The sequence below is a fragment of the Apus apus genome, chromosome 12 (assembly GCF_020740795.1).
Source record: "Apus apus isolate bApuApu2 chromosome 12, bApuApu2.pri.cur, whole genome shotgun sequence".
Lineage (NCBI taxonomy): Eukaryota > Metazoa > Chordata > Aves > Apodiformes > Apodidae > Apus > Apus apus.
Window position 1 is genome coordinate 17,572,586 of NC_067293.1, and position 22,869 is coordinate 17,595,454.

The window sequence follows — 22,869 nt, forward strand, 5'->3', positions numbered from 1 at the left end:
AGGTTCTTCTCCTTGTCATAAATAATGAAAGTAAACACTGGCTATGGAGAGTCTTGAAACAGTTTTCTACATCAAGAAAAGTTACTGGGAACAGCTGCATTATTTCTAGTAGCTCATTGTCACCTATGTGATTAAGGTTTGCAGGGTTAAGAATTAAAATTTGTTAAAATTAAAGCAGCTAAAGAATTGTTTCTTGGACATGCATAATGTGAGTCTTAATAGAGTATTCACAAACAAGATACTTCTGACTATTCCAATTTGAGATAATTTAGAAAGCAAACAGCTAAGTTTACACTATGTGATCTAGGGCTGGAGCAGTTGGGCTTGTTCAGCCTGGAGAAGAGAAGGTTCTGGGGAGACCTTAGAGCACCTTCCAGTGCCTGAAGGGGCTCCAAGAAAGCTGAGGAGGGACGTTTGACAAGAGTATGGAGTGGTAAAACAAGGGGGAACAGTTTTAAGCTGAAGAAGGGTAGACTGTGATTAGATACTAAGAAGAGATCTTTTAGTGTGAGAGACCCTGTTGCCATACATCCAATTCCAGCATTTTCTGAATAGAAGTAAGTACATCAAGAGCCCTCAGGCAATCTGTTTATATTTAAATGGATCCGAAATCGATGTGCCCCATTTCTATTTTATCCTGTTTACTGGCAGAGGGTTGGAAGTCTTAGCAACCAATTAAATAAGTGACACATGTACTGGTGTGCTTCATAGAGGTGAATACAATTTAAGCACTCCCACTACCCCTCAGACAATCATTCTGTCCACTGCCAAAATTAGATACTAATATTAATTACAAACAAGAGTTTGTAAACCCCAAAGTCTGAAGCACTTACAAATCCAAAACAACTCCTAGAAAGGTATTAACCTGTGTGTCTCTACACATCCACTGCCAGTTCCTGAAAAACAGATGACATGTGCATCCTACTGCTGAGGAAAACATGAGACTGTACTGAATGAAGATACCCTGGGCACAGTATCCTTGTGAAGTCACGGAAACCTGACGGACATGGGTTTGTACCAAAGTACCCATGATTCCAGACACTGTTCATCACACACTTACTGTGCACTGAAGCAAGGAATATTGAAGTGTTCTACTATTTCTCAACATTTGCCAAAACCTCTCTCAATGACAGAATAATATGTTTCTTGAAAAATATTCAATTACCCCAACCCACAATAAGACCACAGAAGGGAATACATTTGGATTTCCAGACTATACTCATTTGAAATTGGCAGACAAGTCAATACTTTACTCACCACCACCTCTCTGTAAGAATTCTCCTTGTTCCTAAAACTCACAATTACTTTAGACCTTACCACTGACACAGGATCTTGCTTGAAGATCATTAGTAAAGCTGCACGCTGGCTTTGTGTTTCAAATTTGTTTTCATTTAATATGTAACTCAACCTGGATTAATATTAAAACAGCTTTTTCCTCAAGGGCTGTAAAGATTATGATATCTACCTGTTAAAATAGGGGCCCCATTAGCATGAGAGAGATTAGGAGCTATTGAATAGTGGTTTAAGTGCATAAATCCCAAGGACAACGGAAAGATCTTTCAATTGGTGATTCTATTAAAACATTTATTTGAAGGAACATACGCTCATAAAAGTGAAGACAGCACATCCCACACCAATTAAGAATAACCTCCTCAAAAGCAGTGAGCATTCCAGGAGGTACAAAGAGTACATTAAGCAAATCCCTTTTCCAGGCTTGTGAATTTACGTAGCAACTTTCCTCTTCCCCTGAACAGTCACCTGAAAACTGCTGCCTGCATATGAACACCCATCATCTCATTAACATTCAGAATCAGTGCCACAGAATGAAAAGAAAAAACAATGCAGGATGAGAAGAGAGAAAAATCAGAGCCATGTAGCGGACCCTCCCTCAAAATGTTCATCACTCATGTAAACTGAATGCCCAGTTCAGGCGTCCCATTTTTCAGCACAAATATAGTTTAGGATGGGTTATTCCATGTTTCAGATTACTATAAAATGAAGAAAAAAACAAAACAAAATGTAAAAAAAGGAAGTAGGTATTAGCTTTCCTTCTTTCACTGAGGTATAATCCTTTCACTTCTGAAGTACAAGACCAATTAGTAATGCTAATAATTAAAATACATTCATCTCAGCTTTTCAACTCCTCATTGATGCTAAAAGCTTAAAGATTAGCATCTACAAATAGCACTTTCTCAGATGCAAAGAGGCATCTCAGCAGATACCCATCTCAGCTGTCCTGACCTCCATACTACAGTCCTACCCTACCATACTAAAATACTTCAGCAAGGAGCCAACAGGGTTAGGAAATCATCCCACATAATGAATGACAGCTGGATACTCTCCATCACTCTCTCCATTCACTTCTCACACAGTATCAGCATTAAGTACAAGGCCACTATTTTTATCTCTGATGTGGTGAGATTTTGGATCTAGCAAATCTAAAGAAAAAAAGTCTAGGATTATTTGCCCTTCAGAATCGTAGAACCACTCCTGTCTCAAGAGGAAAACTGTTCTGCTCAAAGCCCTCATAGCAACTGAAACCCCCAATGAATCCCAGAACCATTTAATCCAATAAGAAATCCTTTCTTTTCAAGTGTCCTGTAGTTCCAACAAAATATACTTAGGCCTTGTGCATTATTATACAAAATATTTGTATAAGAGATCTTCAATAAGGTCTTCTCATCTTCCCTCTTGTGAAAAATTTTGGGGCGATAATGATGAAAACAAGTGTGAAGATAGATGTGAAGTGATTTAATTCAATCATATTGCTGGAAGGTACAGAAAGAAATGCAGCCTCCTCAACCATAAAGTGTTTATGAAAACATTCCACCAGCAATTTACCTCTGTGTCAGACAAAGGAAAGCAGTGTCAGAACTTGCATTCTTTATGTTGAACCAACCAAAACCAACACAGAAAAGCCAGATTATCTACCACAGTCAGCATTTTAATGCTTTCAAATTTCATGTGTGGCATTGTTTCTTTTAATGACATACACCTAATCACTAACAAAAAATTATTTTGACATGATTGCTTCCACCTTCTCAGTATTTCTGTGGGAAACTTACCCTTATACCAGTGTTTCCCATCCACCTGGGGAAGTTACTAAACTGTTCTCAGATTGTACCAGTAGACCTCTGTGCCTGTACATCTGTATATGTACACATATGCATAAGAACAAGCCATACACACAGGAAGGGAAGCCATGGTTCCTTAATGAATAAGGCAGGTGTTGCAAGCAGCTTGTCCCTCAAACTTTCAAAACTGGTTGTGTCATAAACAGTAAACCTTCTTCCCCACTATTTCATGTATTTACTTTTGAAAAGCAAGGGCTGGCTGAGTGAAGGAATTTACCAGGTCTGCAGAAAATGAGGTTGGATTTATGTTGTCTGAAAGACTGGTCTGAATCTGGCTTGTAGGGAATGTGGACCTACTGGTTATCTATGTAATAGCCTATGAATTCATACACTCTCATGTACTTATAAAGGGATCAATATACTCTCATGTAGTACCACCTGAAATGTCAGTTAGTCTCTAGAATATTATGTTATTGTTATACTGTAATCATGTACAGTAAGTACATATGACTAAGTAAAGGGAAAACAAAGGAATGTGTTACCAAAATCTCAGTGTTATCACCCAATACAAGAGTTGGTTTGTTGTATCTTTAGCAACAGTAATAACACAGTGATGTTTGAACCCACTGTGGGAAAGCGCCTTAAGGAGGATCTGCTTGTACAGGCACAACTTAGAAAAAAGCAGAATCTGCTTACAAAATAGAAAACACATAAAATAGGGCTGTAATCTCTTGGAGAGATCCAGGCATGATTTTTTTTGTATACATATGCTTCAAATACAAATTTGTGATCATCTAAACATCTAAATTTAAGCAGAGCTTCACTCATAACTCTAAGGGGAACTCTCCAAACTAGGCAGAGGACATTACCAAAGAGATGGTCATTCTCTTTAGCTGGGCACTTGCATTTTCATATTAAAAGGCTACATTTTTTAGGGTTTTTGAACCAGCAGTTAAGTATTCAAAAAAGTGAGACTGAAATACATGAATAGAAGTATCTGACATCAAGTAGCATGATGACAAGCACTTCCACTAAAAACAATCTACAAATACATGTATTCTTTCAAATCATACTGCCAATGAAGCCACATAGAAACGCTTGCACTACCTTGCTTATGAAAACTGGAAGAGAAAGAACCAAGTAATTCAATTCTCTAACCTTAATAACTGAATTTAAAGTTACTAAGGAAAATTATAGTTACAGATCAGACAGAAGAATTATTCTCTTATGAAAAAAATCACTAAAGCAAGACTAGAAATAGCACAACAAGCTTTTATTATTGCTTTCTGAACAAATATGCAGATTTATCTTGTATCACTATAGTACCTTCAGCAGTTTCATTGTCAGCTCCTGTTTTCTGCTTCCTCCATTCTCCCCTTCTCCTGATTCAAAACCCTCCCTTTAACACATCACTCCTAATTAGATGATTAGTGCTTGGAAGGGCAGGAGATAAGTCATTTGCATAATTTAATCATAAAAAGAAGTTAAAGATACAGATTTTGCTGTTCGTTTGTACAATTATCTTCACCGGCCTGGGGGGCTGAGATATTAATGTGATTAAACAGTATTTCTGCAAACAGGCAACTGTGTGTCCTCTATTAAAGCAGAGCTGCAGGCAAATGAAAAATTAATTTTAGAAGACAATCAATTTTATTCTACATGACTGTAATAAATAACAGCCCATCTGCAGACAAGTCATTAGGCCCTGGGAGGCTACATGTGTCACAAAGCCTAAATGACATACAAGGCCAGATTTTCCACCAAAACCAGAATCATAGAATCATAGAATCATAGAATCCTAGGGGTTGGAAGGGACCTCGAAAGATCATCTAGTCCAACCCCCCTGCCAGAGCAGGGTCACCTAGAGTACATCACACAGGAAGGCGTCCAGGCGGGTTTTGAATGTCTCCAGCGAAGGAGACTCCACAACCTCTCTGAATGAGTAACAATCTACCAAATGCAATTCCTGTTCAGATAGTTCATAGGATTCCCCAGAAAAATCAGGTGTACAGATAAGGTACTAATCACTGACCACAACTACACTTGTATTCAGAAACAGATACTTGGTGGTTTATCCTTCACCATGTTTCCAGACTCAGCTTGGGAAGGTCCACGTTTTTCCACCTATGTCAGTGAATACCAGTAATGAAACAACAATGCCTGGTATTTTGTGAGACTGCTGCTGTGTTGAACACAGAATCAACAGGCCTTCAACAAAACCCAAGTTACTAGTTTGCCCAATACACTGCTGAAATAATTTTCAGTGGAACAATAATAAAAGAATAAACTGATTTTAACATGTCCAAGAACTTCAAACTATAACTATTAAAAAAATCAAGACTTCTCTGAATTCTTCCTGCAAGAATAAATCAAAAGTTGACTGACCAGGCACAATGCTGCCTAAGACATTGTGAAGTTCATGAAGTAGATCATGTTCATTTTCCTACTTTTCAACTGTTAAGGTGCACAATGTTATTTTTGTCCACTGCTCTTTACATATCATCACTTCAATTTAGAATATTAAATCACTCTCCTTTGATTAAAAATAATCAAGATTGAGCTTAATCACAGTTCATATATTTGAGACTAAGTAAGGATTTCTGAATATCAGCAATGTGCAATCAGCAATATGCTCAGTAACAAGCTTACAGTAACAGGTTTATAGCATTCACTGGATGGAAAGTATTTTATCATCACTGGTAAAGACTTCACACAATGGGAAAAGGAAAAATTCCTCTACTCCTGGCAAAAGTTCACGAGGCAATGCAAGCATACATATATTGACTCTGTTCTAGGCACTGCCTTTCATTAGAAGAATTTGAATTCACAGAGATTCTTCACCTGAATGCTTTGTGGTTCCACTATATATTTTCTCAATGCTTATTTTCTATAAGAGTGCAAGGACTTAAAAGAGTAATTAAAATATGTCCAAATACAAGATGAGTTAAATATGCAGGGAACAGAACTGACTTCTGAAGGATCTTTTCATTATTCCACTTCCAAATGTGCACAAAAAGTTTCCTGGTGTGGACCAAAGTGACTTACAGATTAGTTTGTGTGTATGCAGTTAAGTTTTGATTGCTTTCTCTGCTCCTGATCCAAAAACCACCGAAATCAATTGAAAGATGCTGGTTCTGCAATGGTTCCATTGCAGAATTTCATCTGCAATGAGGTCAAAAGGACAAAGCAATCTCCTTCACATGAGATCCAAAGCCTTCATGTTCATTCAGTCTTCTCTATGGTGCTGCATTGAAAGCTTACACCCAAACATTCTTTAACTGAGTTATTAAACGCTTAAAATATTTTCATCGCTAACTCTCCTGTACTTTTTGCTTTCTCTCCCAGGACTCAGCTGGGTCAGTTTCTGACCATCAATGACTATGCTTTAAGGCTCCCAACAGCATCACCCCACGCTATACAACGAATCCAGACTACAGCTGCTCTGAAAAGAGGCAGGTTGAAATCAGTATTTCAGAAAAGGGCCTTATGAAAAATCAATAGCAAAAAAGAAAGTTTCTTATCTTTCCCACTTTCATCTAACAGACCTAAGCAACCATCCTAAGCACTTTAAAAAAAATGTTCTTTGCCCACTTACTGTCTATAGATTTGTTTACTATCACTCACATTCTCACAGCACCACACATCAAGGGGATTATTTTGGAAACAATGTGATATCAGGTAAACTACTTCAGGTGTGCAAGATGCTGAAAAAGAGCTTCTTGTCAAAAAGCAGAGGAACGAACATCAAAAAACCCTTCAAACAGAAAACCAGCCTCCCCTGAAAATAGGTGTTTTGGGATATATTTACAAGTCTGAAGTGTAGGCCAGAGGATCTATTAAAGCCCTGTCCCAAAACACAGGAATATCTTGTGGAAACTTGAAAGACAATTCAATGACCATTCAAAACACTCAAAACATTGGAAAAAAAAAAATGAAACCTGCAATTACTGTCTAGAATGGAACACTACTCTTGTATTGTATTATTACTGTCAATGGAAGATCAATCTGGATAATGTGGAAAACATGGGGATGTGTAGCCACACAACCACAAGTACCTGAAGTTGTCAAAGCAAAACTCCAGGGTGGCAGAGGATGAGGGCTGACTGTAAAGGGAAAGTATGCACAGCAAGAAATTCTGCAAGAAGTTCAATATACTCTGCACACAGTGCACAGACCCTCAGCTCTCACTGCAGTTCTAACATGCTCTGGCCATCCCAGCCTATTGCACAGAACACACAGCAACTTCAACCTTCCTTAAACCAAGTCCTATTAAGATTTTACACTTTGTGAGACAGCTTCACTGCGAGGCAGCAGCAGGTGGGTGTTAGGCGTGGTGTGTCAGGTTCTTCTGTCTTTCTTTCCCCAGAAAGCAGATGGATGGAGCACCTATTACTACCTTAGACAAGCACATCTCCTGAAGCCATCCACTCCTCTCAGCGAGTCAAGAGGCACCGGGAGCACAGCTACATTCACATACCTTGTGTAACACACAGGTAGAGGACAACCAGCGTAGGCCAGGTTCCTACTTTAGTCTGACTGATGGAACTTCAGAAAAGTGTTTACACAGAAACGGGCAAACTTGCTGCAGCTTAGGAGAAGCCAATGCAACAAGACCTATCTGACTGCACTTCAGGATGCAATATAAAAAAGCCAATCATCCAGACCCTAATACAACACACCATTTAAATCAAATGCCACGTTGGTAGAGTAAGTCCCTAACATAGCTGAATTATGGGCCAGACATAGCAGCAGAGATGCCCAGCTCTGCCAAAGATTTAACTTTCTGTTAAAAGCTAAGTTTGGAAGAAACAACAAATACATTGAGCTTATACAATCAAACTCTACATGAATTGATTAAAAATTTCTTACAAAGAGTTTCCATCCGGATCAGAACACAGCAACAAAAGAAGCTAGTTGCTCAGCTTCTCTACATTCAAAGAAAACGAGCTTTTAAGATCTATTTAACAATCTTTTGCTGTACTCTGAACTACTCTGCAACAGTGTCTGCATCACTCAGTGAAGATGCCTACAATAAACACACAAGTCTTTTTTAAATTGTTTCCACATTGACATGAATGCAAATCCTCCCAGTATAATGAAGGGTTAAATTTTTCAGTCAGAAAGATTAAAAGCTAAAATTGTAAACCTTTAAGGATGAGTAACTAAGATGATGGAACCAACAGTTTATTAGAGGACTGCTGGTTGGCAGGGAAGCTATAAAATTTTGAAGCAAGCCTGTTAAAAAAGGCAATGCAAGTGAATGGTCAAAAACCCCTCTAGCTTAACATGCAAGAGAAAAATATTTCATGGAACTGGAAGACAAACTTTCTTCAGTTCTGGCAAGAAGTAACAGACTTGTTTGAATGAAAAATCAGTTGTGCAACAACGAAGGTAGTTCATGAAAACAGAGCAGAAAGGAATTACGCTGATTATGGTTCTAACCTGAGACAAGAAATCTTAGCTCTAAGGTATGATAGAAGGATCACTTCACCTTCCTAACCACTTCTGATGATGAGAAGGTGGCTGCAAAAGCCAAGAGCAGCGAAGGCACCAGCCTTGGCCAGGCCCAGCCCACGGTCAGAGCACAGCAGAGAGAGCCTTGTGCTGTGCACCTCCCTGCTCTGCTGAACAGCCAGAACAGCCTGGGAACAGGGAAAGCATTTCTTAACCATGAGACACTCAAGGTGCATTGAGAAGTCACCCATCAATACCTGAACTGCCCTACAGAAAACCAGCCTTACAAGTCCAGCCCTCCACACACCTACAAACACACGCTGCAGCTAAAAGCTCATGCAACAGAGAAAGCCCAATGCTGACCTCAGTCCTGTCTCAGTATTGTTTTCTAACTGCCAGCATTTCACTGCCTTGCTCTGTTTGGGTTTTTTGTTGCTGGTTTTCTGTTTGTTTGGAGGGGTTTTAAACATGCATTTAGAGTCTCACTGGAAAGACTTGTCGTTTTTTTGCTACTTCTATTTTCCAGTACAATCTCAGAGTAGCAAACTGCCCTCCTGCAGCACACGTTTACAAGTATGAGGACAAGAAGAGGCAGCTCCCAAGACCTGCAGCAGGGAGACAAGGTGCCTTCATCAGCCTCACAAAAACAACAAGGATAATGTTTCACAGACACCAAACATTTTCTCATTAATTGGAGTGAAGACAGTCTATTAGCTATCACATAAAACTTGTACTAGGCAAAAGCAACTGTTATGTTCATAGGAATAATGCAAAATGTTTTCAATATGCTGATTAGAAGTTCTAAATTAAACTCAAAATATTTTTCCTTTAAACTAGCTTGATCTTCTTAATTAGCAACTCTTAAATTACCATAGCATACAAGTAACTAAATCCCCCTGCTGGCACGATGTCTGTGCTAAGAGCTTTCTTACAGCCATCATCCCCCCCCCCCCCCCCACCTTTTTTTTTTTTTTTTTTTTTTTTTTATTTTTTATTTTTTAAATTACAAATGAACAAATAATCCTTCTCAGGTAGGACTGGGAGGTAAGACAAGCCAGCTCATCACCACACATGTAAGGATTTCAGGAAGTCATCTGCGAGACAGAGAAAGCACAATCTTGAGTACGACCAGGTTGATCCATAGAGGGTTACAACCCTCACTCCACTCCAGCAAAGACAAAGCCAATGGCACAGTGTCCATACTTGCCTGCTGGAGCCACTCATTGGCCAGGCACGACCGCACCAGTGGCCTGCCATGGCAGCTACCTGCAGCTCCAACAACTCCCACCTGATCCAGCCAGCCCAATTAATGCCAGTAACACCCTCCTCCTTCCACAGCACAGCTATGTCTACTATGTAAACTGGTTACCCAGCAAGGCTGAGAGTCTCTGTCTTTAGAAATATCCAAAATCCAGCTGGACACAGTTCTGGACAACCAGCTCTAACTGCCCTTGCTTAACCAGAGGGGTTGAACTAGATGAAGAGGAACGTGCCAACCTCAACAATCCTGTGATTCTGCAAAACACATCAGATTTGTAACTGCATACAAATATGATGTAAAATATTTTTAATTTTTAAAATCAAGTGTTCTGATTTAGTGCCACTGTCTGTAGAGGCTGGGGAAGAAGAGATAGAAATGACTCAATGTTCTGTTGATTGAAAGTACCATGAGGACATTCCCAGATAGAAGGTCTCTTGCCACAGACTGAACAGAAATAAACTACATGCTGAGAATGTCACTCACTCACGTGCCTCTGAGGGGTATAAAAAAAAAATATTAAAAACTTAATAGCAAGGACACCAGGGTAGTTCATATAGCCATGTAAGATCATTTAGGAAATTTAGCTCATGTCCCTAGCAAATGCAATTTAAATTTCTGGATTATTCCAAAGCCTCTCTTTTTATAAATATGTATACAAAAATTTCCAAAAATCAAAGTTGATTTGAATTATTTGGGAGAGAGACTTTAGAATAATCCTGAAATTTAGTTGAAATTGCATTACATACATGCATGTGTGTGTAGATTACACCCATCAATGTATGTGTGTATATATGCATATATATTAATAACATACATCCCATATTAAATCCCACTTCCCCTTCTATTTACAGGGCAGCTGAAATATATTATCTGATACAGCATTAAAACTGATCACAGGAGCCCATGGGAACAATAGTGAGGAAGACTAACAACAGGAAGTGTGAAATGATATGGAATACCAGTATTGTGATTCTCTCAACTAAAAATCAGAAGTAACTCTGCTCAAAATACTACTAGGACTTGAGGGGGTTCATCCAACTAGAGAGAGGAGAAAAAAAAAAAATGAAAAAAATGAAAAAAGGTGGCATTCAAAAGAGTGAGCACAACCTTCTGGCACGAAGAACATTTCTGGTTCTTTGCACAGAAAACCCTTAACAGTCTGAAAAGCTGGTGAGAGCTGGTGAGATGTATCAGGTTGAGTCTTGAATAGAATAACTGAAAGTGCACTGGTGATGCAAAACGTGACATATTTCTGTACATTCTAGTCATAAACAAACTAGACTGCACATAATTTTAGACCAAATAAAACAGGTAACATCTTGATTCTAAAAATATACTTTTCATCCAAGGCCCCCAAAGTAATTTTTACCTTTGCTTTTCCCTATGTAGCCATCAGGTTAAATAAGCAAAATAATCTAATTCATAGAGGGAGCACAATGAAAGATACAAGTCCAAAGTTATTACAGAAGACGATCTTAAAATTCTACATCTACTCAATACTTTGTCACACAAAACTACAGGTACTACAGAAATTGTTAACCTAAGTAGAAGAAGATTTCACAATATTTAAGATTTTCACCTGATTCACTGACTTGATACATAACAGAAGCTACCTAGACCAAGAGGGACAGAAAACTAGCTGAGTTGAATTGCTGGGAAAAAATCTCAAGGAATGTACATTAAGGATCCTTTCAATCCTTACATTCCTATTGCATATTATAAAGCACATTTCCTTTCAATACTTCAGTGTCTATGTGCCAAATCCTCAACGAACACTGTCACTAGGAACCCTCAATTAATGACAATATTAATGGAGCTTTATGTAGCATAGATAATAGAACACATGCATAATATAGCTAGATACCTCAAGTTTTACACATTACTAGCAGAAAGCCCATTAATAAAGAATAATCCAACAAAAGCACAGGTTGTGATGGCATTACCATACTTTTTAGTATAAGCAAAAAGAGTCTCCCTTCTAAATAACTACTAAATGCTTAGGGTTCTAACATATTGCTGCAAGCTATAATGGTTATAACTGTTAATCCAATACACCTTTTATACAAACCCATAAACACACGAGTGGAAAAATAGCACAGATGTTCATCTCTAATGCAATTTCCATTCAATTTCCTAAGTGCAGTCCCTGTGTGCAAACTAGCTTAACGTTATGTTTAGCTTGCAAATTCTTTTAATAAATAATGAATGCAATAAAACTGGTAGATCAATGGCAAGCTGAGAAATCATAAAAAAGCCTTTTGTGCTCATGCTGTTGCCGATTCCCAACTTTAATCCAGCAACAGATCGATACTACTTTTTCTTTTTAACCCATCACATAGATGGCAGATAGACTAGATGTAGGTTAAATGCTGTTACCAGATATCAATTTCCAGAAACTTGATAAGATCAGACACAATTGCAATCCAACATTTTATACCTTAACGCATACACAATATACACAGCTAAACATTAAGCTTTAAGCCACTGCAAAGTAATAAAGCAAGCACTATTCATTTGTTTGGGTTCTTACTTTTTGTGGAAGTGGTATTTCTAACTCAGTCAAGACATGATGTATTTTAATGAGCAAAATGGGCTTAGCAGGTCAAGACGTACTGACAAGGAAATACAATCTCCCTGCATTTCCTAGTGACAGTAAACTTTAAATGCATACACCAAACAACAACATGGCTGTGCTACCAAAAAGCAAACCAACAAATTTAGGGTTCACAGGATTTGGATATCAGAACATTCTGCAGCAGATACTAAAGTACATTAGTTAACAGGTATTGGTGTTTCTTACAGGCTGTAGAATGGAAGGAGAGGGAAAAGCCTGTGACTGAGTGACTTTGGACAACCATGCTTTACCCAGAGGGAGCAAAGATCAAAAGCATGTGGCCCCAAGGGACGGTTCTAATATCAAGAAGGATAAATCTAAATAATTAAGAATCATTTCTAACTGGTGAACTTGTGCTTGGTAATGCATGTTTACTTGTAACGTATGAAGAACTTGCCTTAGCTTACATCAAAGGAACATGTCACAGATGGCAGTAACTCTAAAGCATCCTCGTTATGTTTGGTTTTGTTATTAGTATTGTTTACATAAAGCATCATTAAAATGCTGTATTTCCATACACCTACAGGATTTTATTACACTGATAACCACATGAAGAGCTTATAAAGGAAACTAGATGAGAACTTTCTAGGTATTTTAAAGATTTGGATAATTTTGTCACAACTTCAGAAAAACCAAAATTATTACTTCTGGAACAGGTACAGGAAAGATTAAAGAACCTACATTCAGCAAGAACAAGATCAGACCCAGAAGTATAGCACCTGTCTCAAAACGCCATATACACATAATTCTTTCAAACACAGGTTTTAAGTAAACATGTCCCACCTTTGAAAAGAAGGGCTCAGATCCTTGAGACATTTATGAGTTCTTTGCCCTTGTTCTGGCAAACTTCCACTGAAACAGAGGTTCAGCTCAGCCAAGTCAAAACAGGGAATTTACAGCCCAGATTTCAACGCCTTTTTAATATTGATACTGACAAACAGCTTTTACACAACGTGAATTCCAGCCTGTAAGCAATATAAACAAGACACAGTCCTTTAAAACATCTCAGAATATTCATGTCAAAGATTTTCTGCAAAATGTTCAGGGTAGATAGTAGTTTCTCACTCTCAGGCCACCGCCATACAACGAAACACGGTTTTCTAATTTAGTGATTTTTGCTGTGCTCCCCACTCCTACCCAAGTTGATTTTCATCTGCCTTTAAAACAAATGCACAGACACAAACACAGGCTGCGTGCCCAACCGTGGCCCCAGTGTGAGAATAATTTCCCGTCTACAGAGCTGGTCACTTCTGGAGGCTTTCGAAGTATAATGCTATTGCCACACGTTGATATATTGGTGAAAGAAAGGCAAATATAACAATGCTAAAGCTTAAACTCATTTGAATAAACTGTGAATTTCTATTACATATATTGTTTCCTTTATCAAATTGGAACTACTGGAGCAAGAACACCAAGAATGCCAACATAAATCTAGATCTGTTACAGCCAGTTTCTCCAATTTATTCTCAGAAGCCTTAATGACAAAAAGTCAAAGTTCCTCTGTTTGAGGGAGAGATTAGGAAAAGGAACATTCACAATCATTTTTAACAGTAAAATAAAGATCAGATTTCACAAAATGATTGAAGCAAATCACAAAACACTACTTTATCTTCTCAAGAAAAAGGAGGAAGACCACATGCAGTTTAAAAAACACTAAGGAATAAAAGCCAATAAATGTTCGCATAGCCTACGCGGGAAATAGATCTTCATTATTCATGGCAGAGTACTTTACACTTTGTGCAGTCTTTTCCAGAATTTAAAACCATTCCACAAAGACACATTCCAGCCTCTTTTATGATTTGCGTGTCACAGGTTCTGCTCCAAGATAATGGATACCAGACTATACAGAGCTGAAATTAACAGTGATCAACAACTTTCCTAACATACCTGGCATTAAATGGCAAGCGGTAACAGACACAAAATAAACAACTTTTCCTATTTTAAATTTAACAGGTGTTGAATCCAGATGCATTTAAAATAAAATTATTAGTAAGAATTAATAGAAAAAAAAAAAAAAGAGAAAAAGCCTTACTTAAGCCTGTAATCAATTTGGACACGATAGTCTATTTATAGCAACACTTTTAACATGTTCTAGTCTTATATTATTTATTCGGATCATTCCTATTGCAATGAAATATTAATGTTGAGAAAGTGGTTACTCTATTAAGGAGCTACCCTATGTTTAGATTTTAATATTGATCTCCTCTATTTTGGAATAATTAATCATTCTGTATGCAACTGTATTCGCCTGACTTTGTGTTATGACACAATCAGAAGTTTAGCATCTCCCCCACAATGATGCCACGATTAAATTTATATTTTGACCTATTCCTAAAGGCAATTTAGTTATTTCAACAGAAGGGGGAAAAGGGGATACCGCCACTTTAAAAGCTTCAATCTCTTTGACATTGCTGGCAGTGTATGGGAACATTAATGCATCTGTCATGATAACAAGCTAAGAATAACATCTAGACATCAAACCGAGCAGAGAATCCATCTGAAGTGATTCATTCAGATCTGTCTCATTGATTTATTAAACACAGGGCAACATCTGCAGCCTCACAGAGCCGCTTGGCAAAATTAATGCAAGATCAATTCAAATGGAAAAAAGTGCAAAAGAGATAAATCAAAACACAATTTGCATGCAGTTCCACAATCAGGCTTATTGGGTGCAAATGCTCAATTTCCCTCCCAAAGCAAATGAGTTTAAATGTTGTTTTATCTTTGTAGAATTGTGTGATTTGAAGTGACAGTGAAGAGTTCTGCAGGTTGAAATGGTGAAAAGAAAAAAAGGAGAAGAAATGCTTGCAAAGACCTTTTGAATATGCAACAAGAATATCATTAATACCTAATTGTTTAGCTTTTTTGTCTTTGCTACAAAAACAGAGTATTTTTCAGTTGCAGAAGTCTCAGTAGAAAATTACATATGTATTATGCATATACACATGCAGGAAACATACAAATACTCCACTTTGGAGGAAAAGTATGTTACACTTCAAATGGGAAGCTCTATGGCTATGAAAAAAAAAAATAAAGGGATTTTAATCAAGGCTTCTCCAGATTAGATATGCTTCTGATGAAAACATTCAAGGACTTTAGTAGTTTTGAACAAGCATAGACTTTCAAGATGTCCAAAAAGAAAGAGGGATTGTTCCAAAAGTGTAATTAATCTGCTCAGAAAGTGGAAAAATTCCTTTCTGCATCCACTGTGCTAGTGATCTCTCTCTCGAAGGTTTCAAGAGAGCCTCCTCTCCAGGGAAGAATAGGAAGCTGAGAAATTGAGCATTGCTTGTATTTATACATGCAACCTGAAATCCACAAGTTCGGCCCAGTCTGAATGCATATAAAATATTTACTTGATCAAATAAGTTTATATCCACATTTAAAATCAATATACAAGGAAGCTTTGTGCAGTGCTACATGACTGGATTGCTTTAATTATTATCTTGACATCATTCCCCTAATAAAAGACAGAGTATTGCTGACTATAGGGTAGCTTTTAACAGACAACATGACTAGACCCTCATTATCTCATAAAATAAAATGTCTGCATTTACTGCTTAAATTCAATTCTAAAGCCTTTTATTGTTTGTGAGTAGCCAAAGTAATACGAAGCATTTGCTTAACTGGATACTTTAAATCACAAAAAATAAGCCATGTACCAAAACACTGTTTTCTGGGAAGTGTTCTTACTGCTCACTGAATAACCCAGCCCAACACTAGGCTTTTTCAGTAGCCAACAGCATCCATCAAACACAGAAACCCTGTAGAATAGGTTTTGATTATACTCATATAATCCTAATTTTAAGGACTGATATATTAACCACCATAAAAATGTTCTCACCACAGTTTTACATTTCCTTTTAAACTAAAACCTCATTATAGTTTCCTATTTTAAGTAAACATTCTGCTTTACTCCTAAAATTAAGCATGCGTCCATAATTTAAGTAATCTTCCAAGGCATCACAAATTAGTAACTAAATTCTGTAAATGTGTTTTACTCACTGTGCACCTGAAGATGTTACCTGTAACTAAATGAATGGTTAGTTTCATTTTACAAACCTTGCCTCCAAATTAGATTACATGATGCTGGCTAACAACAACCAAAGTTCTCAGTGTTTTGTCTACTCGTGAAAGAAAATTGCAAGTGTCCTGCTTAACAAACACAAAGGTCAAAGACGCTGGAGTTACATCCACACAACATAAACAAACAAAAAACTTTCGCTTACATGTGTATTTCTCTGCAGCTCTTTTGAGCTCTGCAGACGAGCTGAACTAAAAGAAATGCATTCGACTAAGCAGGAAAAGTACGAGTTCCCTTTTTTTCACTTATATATAATTCATGGCTTGCATTCCAGTTGCAAAAATAATTTAAAATGTACACTAAAATAAGAGATTAACTTTTAAAAGTCAACTACCATTGAAAGCAATGATAACCAGCATTTCTTACTGCTTTTTCTGACAGCTCTTGAGTTTAATGCAGTATTTTTACAGTATTCAAAAGATACATATAAATCTCTATAAATTAAAAAATGTATTACAAAAGCAATGGATAACATTGAGCTGAAAGTAATGCTTGAGTCATGCAATGGAACAACACATATAGAAGGGGTTGCTTTTAAAAGATGACATTTTTCAATCCTTTAGTCCCCGGGTACAGAACCTAAATACTGTTATATCTCTACCAGTTCTACCACATTGTATTTGCTTGGTACTGCAGTGGTTCCCAGGTCACTTCACTTCAGCAAATGAAAACTGGGTAACTCAACTATTTACCTATTTTTGCCCAACATTCTTTCCCATTAAGTATTGGCTGTTCAAGGAAAAAAAAAAAAAATCTGTAAATAAAATGACACATTAGGCATTAAATTAGCAGGATGGAATACAATTAACATTGTTAAGCTACAATATTAGAGAAAAGTTTTGTATGTGCTGATAAGACTTATCGTGCATCACATCTGAAACAGTGAATGCAGAACGTGGTATCCGGAGGTTATTCAAACCAGTGGCATTTTCAAGAGATATAAACAAAGGTTGAGTGATGTTTCAAGAAGCGGGAAACATTCTAGGAACCGTAGAGGGATCTGCTGTATCTGAGGAGGTAAAATACACAGTGTTTTCATAACTAGGCAGGGAGAGCTGGTGCTTACACACGTGTTGAATATACTTGGAGTGGAGAGTTTCGACCCCTTTCGGGTGTTCCTGCCCTACCAGATCCCCCCTCAACACTGCCCCTGCCACATCTTCAGCCTTTGACCAGGTCTCTGTTCCACTGACTGCTCCTTTCAGAGCATCCCTCTACTTCTCACTTACAGCTCCCCTGGCCTCACTTCTCAGCTGCTCCTTGTATTACTTATTCCTTTCCCCTATCACAGCCATAAGTCTTTGTCAAAGGGAAAAAAACAAAACAAAACAACAACAGTCGTTAAATACAAGTTTTAAACATTTAACACTTCAGCATTTCTTGATCGTAAATCACTGGTTGTAAGAGAGCAGCAGTCATCAGATTGCATCTAAAGGCTGCACCATCAAATCAGATCCCACATTTCCCTGAGGAAAAACTTTGGCACGGTCACAGGAATTAAAGAGACTCGTTTCTTTAATGGTCAACTTTCATGCTAGTCGAGTTTCAGAAAGGTTTCAGAGAGGCATTCCCATGTTACATGTGCCCCTTAGTAATCTTACATTAATTTTACTCAAATACATTAGTCTCGGACCTTACTTATAACACCAACATTTTAATAAGGCAGCAGTTGTGATGTCAGAGTGCACGGGAACAAACGGGCAGCCGGAGAAGGTGTTAGAGAAACAGAACACGGGCAAGAGAAAAAACACTTACTTCAAATAAACATATCGTGGAATTGAGTGCAAGCATCTCTAAAACGATTACAAGTGAAAGGTGACATTTCAAACAATAAAATACCGGTAATAAAGGATGGACGTCTGGGCTGCTCCTGCTTCAGCTCTGAGCAGCAAGAAGGGATCAGGCCCCAAATTAGCACGTACTTTAGGTGCTACTAAAAAAAACCCACCCAACACGCTGAGTGCTAAGCAATTAGTGACTCAGAAAAACAAGACTAGTAAATATTCGCACGCTGCAAGTCAGCTATCGCACTCAGAGCTCCCCGGAACACTCTCTGTGAAGAAAGTTTCCTGCCAGCGAGCAGGAGCACGTTGAAATGGAACGTTTCTGGAGAGGGATCTTACAAACTGCTGAAGCAGGAACTGTCATCCCCACGCACCCTGCCCTGCATCCTGCTCCACGTATTTCTACTAAGCCCCGAGAAAAGTTTTCGTGTTTATTAGATCACGATGATTCCTAAAGGCGCTGAGGTCACAAGCCAGGATTAGAACCCCAACCACGAAGGACCCAGCAGGGATCTCCCATGAATACAACCCGCTCCGGGCTTAGCGATTTCAGCACGACAGGGCAGGGGCTGCGGGCACCCCGCACCTCCGGACACCCCGCACCTCCCGGCTCCGGCCACCCCGCACCTCCGGACACCCCGCACCTCCCGGCTCCGGCCACCCCGCACGGTTCCGGACCGGCGGGGAGCAACAGTTTGCGGGCACTTGCCCGGCCTGTCCCCCCCCGGGCACTACCCTCACCCCGGGCAGCGTGGAATCCTGCGGAGAACGGCACGTTCCAGCGGCAAAACAAACACAACAACAACAACAACAAAAAAAAGAAACGGGTAAAAGTTTCGGCATGTTTTTGGTTTTGTTTTTCTTGTGAGGAGTGCGTGCGGGAACTACCGGCTCGCCCGGCTGAGGGAAAAAGTTGGAAGAGCGGCACGCCGAATGACCCCGGCGGTCCCTGCCTCCTCCAGCCTGGGGGCTGGAGAAACGCCGGGAAAGTTTTCCCTGTGGGAATTGCCGCGGTGCTCTCCCCCCCCCCCCCCCGACCCCCTCCCCAAGGAGCGCCCAGGCCCGAGGCTGCCCCGAGGGGCGGCCCCCCCCCCCGGGCACGGCTCCCCAGCCAAGTTTCGCGGCTCACCTGGCGTTGGTGCAGTCGTTGTACAAAGTTTCGAAGTCCTTCCTGGTGATGAGCTTGCAGCGGTTGACGCCGGGCTGGATGGCCCCCAGCCCGCGCAGGATGCGGACCTGCTCCACCGTGCACACCACGGGCGATATATCCAGCCGCTTCAGCTTGGTGTAGACCGTGTGCAGCCCTCCCACCAGGTGCTTCAGGAAGAGATCAAAGACCTGCGGCAGGCAGATCAGCTCCTGCCCCTCCACGAGGAATGAGGCTACCTTCACCCCGTGCAGGTCGACCATCTTACACTCGTTGCCGCCGCCGCCGCCGCCGCCCGCGCCGGCCCCGCCGCTGCCGGCGGAGAGGAAAGTGTTGACGAGGCTGTTGGTGAGGCGCGGGGACTCCGCGGGGCTGGAGTACAGCGGGTCCGCCCGGAACAAGCCCGCCGAGCCCCCCGCGCCGCCGCTGGAAGTTGCGGCGATGACGGGCGGCGCGGAGACCGCCATGGCCAGCCGGGCTGCGCCGCCTCAGCCCCGCGCGCCGCCCGCAGACCCCGCGCGCCGCCAGGCACCGCGAGCCGCCGCGCGCCCAGACCCCTCCCCGCGCCGCGGGGGGAAGAGCCACAGCGCGCGCCCGCCCGCCCGGGCCCCGCCCCGCGCCGCCCCCGCGCCGCCCCCGCACCGCCCGGGCCGCGGGGCGGGAGGGGGCCGAGCCGAGCGGGGCCGGCCCGGCAGGAGGCGGCGGCCTCGGGGCTGGGGCGTGCGGGGAGTCAGCCGCCCGCTTCGCGCCTCTCACCCGCGCCCCAAAACTCTTTCCCAGCGCCGCGGGGCAGGAAAGTTGCGGCGGGCGCGGGCCGCGGCGTGGGGCGGTCCCGCGGGCGCCGGGAGGGCCGGGCGGGCGAGGCCGGGGCTGCGGGTGCCGGGTCCCTGAGCCGGTGCGTTGTGAGCGGGAGGCACCTGTGCGGGAGGGGCGGCGAGAGCGGTGCGAGGCCCCGGCCGCTCGGCCGTGTATCCGACTGTCCCGCTCGCGGGCTGAAACCGGCGCCGCGGGGGGACACTTCCCTGCCGGGCCGCGGCGGCGGCACAAGGAGCCAGCCCGGCAGAGCGGGGAGGCTGCGGGAGCGGGTCCGGGCGCGGGAGGTCCTGCGTGTCAGTGCTTGAAACTGGCAGATCCAAGCGCGGCATCGGTCCCGCCCGGCCGGAGGCAGCAGGTGCCCCCGCGCTCGGCTGCGCGGGAGTCAAACCCCGCGGTCCCGGGAAGCGGGCAGATCCCGGGGCTGCACCCGGACCGGGACAGCTGGCACCAGAGCTGCTGAGCTTCGTGCATGTGTTCTCCCTGACCCGAAGGGTGGCCGGACAAATTCCAGGAGGGCTTGAGGCTGGCATACACACCCAGCAGCTGCCGGGGACGCTGGATTGGGAATTTGCTTCTTACCTTCTCCCAGCCTGTTTACGTTACACCTCTTTTCCCAGCCTCTTCCCTTTCTTCCTTTGTATCAACATCCTCTCCTGTTTGTTTCTACTTTTTTCAATCTTCTTTTATCTTTCCTTATTTCCTAATCCTTTAATTTCTCCCTCCCCGCGCCTGTTTTTTTAGCTCCCTCCTAAAGCATTCCGTACACAAAGCGAGCAGAAGAGCGTAATCAGAACTTTCAAAGTGGACGCGAAGCAAGCAGTGGTATCAACAGGGCATTTCCACTGTTTCCACGATTGCACTGCTTGTGTGTGCCACCGTCTCCGAGCTCTCGGGAAGCTTGCTCCTTTAGGCACCCTCTCTGCAAAGTTAACATTTTTGCACGATGAGCAATCTCGTTTTAGATGAGGGGAGATGGCTGTATGCTAACCAAATTGCTGTATTTGCTAATTTAGATCACCTAAATTACGCTCTGGAGGAACCTCACGTTCTCTCCGTTAATTATCTTTGTGCTCTAACACGACTAGCCACTTGGTTTAGGCCCCTAGCCCAGCTGCCTCAGGCACAATTTTCATTCAAGCTAGGTTTAAATGAAAACCTTTCATTGAGAATGCTCGTATTTCCTAAACTCATTGATTCATCTTTCTAGCATCAGGACCTAAGATTAGAAGCTCAGTGGGGCAGGGGCTCTTTACTTCAGCAAAGTCGAGCTCTGAATTAATCTGAGATTTTTACATACTGGAAATGCTAGAAATAACAACAAAAGTTTCAAATAGAAACTTTTGGGGGTTCATTTACTGGACATAATTGCTATTAGGAGATTTAATAAATCGGATGCAAACACTTCTCATTGGCTTTGCCCTTTTAGAGACAGTTTTTGCTTTGAGATTAATGTGCCAATCAAATTCCATGGTGAGAATTCTTTTTCCTTTTTGAGTTTAATGTCTCCCATAAGCTAAACATATTTCTAAGTAAGACTGAATTTTTGCAAGGCCAGGGGAAGCCTTGCGCATCAGCACACAGCAAGTTGGAGTGGCATGAAGCAATATAAAATCATAAAGGCTGTAGTAAAAACAGTACCCTTGAGAGGTGACTGTCCATGGAGAGAAGAACTGCTCTTTAACTAAGAAAATGCTCAAGGTTTGTGAATTAATACCAGGCAACTGTCCGGTTCAACTAAGCATATACAGATCAACTCTATCAATTCATATTTTTATTTCTCTGTAATTTTATTAAAGACAAGGCAAAGTTACTCAAGCCTAAAAATCATACAGTAATATCTTGTCAGTTATAAAGTACCCAGATGGTTTATTTGAATGGAGTCCAGCAGTATGTAATTTGAATGTGTACAAACTAGCAAGCCTCCCTATAGCTGAAATAAGTGGTTTAGAATATTTATTTTAAACTAAAGTTTAAATATTTTTGGTCTGGTATGCAAAATATCCCATTTTCTTAACACTGTCAGCTAATGAAATACTGGTATATGAGACCTATGTAGGAATTGGCCATGTTTGTATGGCAAAATGTCAAGCAAAGGCTTTGTTACATGTGTTTGTTTTTGTTTTTATTGTCATTACATATGCCCCATTGGAGGGAAATGTGAAAGAGCTCTTTTCTGACACAGGAGAAGAGAGGAAAGCCCCAGTCATTCCAGATCGGGCCAGTCAACAGCTTTCTGGAAATTACTTCTTGCCAGCTGGCAGAAACGTGGTACTGGCTCACAGGGATCCTATAGAGAAAAGGTTGGGTGACAGAATCAACTGGGAGGAGACAATGATAGAAAATAATGATGGGTTTTCTAAGTGGAACAGTAAGGAATTAATTTAATAATAATGATGATGATAGCAATAACTATTAATATTATTAATATTTTGAAAGCTCAATCATTATGTTTGTGTTTTATCTTAGTCTACATGAGGTAGGAAGATTAAAATAAATAAATCAAATTCATTGATGTTACGATTAAAAGATTCCTGGTGATTTTTACTCTTTTTTTTCATATAAAGAAATTTTGCTATGGACTTGATATAGGGTATGTCCAATGTGAGCAGATTATAGGAGAAAATGCTTGCTTTTA

At 41.0% G+C, this 22,869-nt stretch overlaps 1 protein-coding gene across 4 annotated transcripts in view; it reads right to left on the reverse strand.

Moving 5' to 3' along the window:
* Positions 1-19,918, reverse strand: part of DACH2 (dachshund family transcription factor 2) — a 284,957-nt gene extending 265,039 nt beyond the window's left edge. For all 4 annotated transcript variants that reach the window (XM_051630492.1, XM_051630493.1, XM_051630491.1 and 1 more), the window contains exon 1: positions 19,401-19,918. In XM_051630492.1, the coding sequence (XP_051486452.1) occupies positions 19,401-19,885 (485 nt within the window). In that variant the 5' untranslated portion in view covers positions 19,886-19,918. The remainder of the gene's footprint in view (positions 1-19,400) is intronic.
* Positions 19,919-22,869: the final 2,951 nt, after the last annotated feature.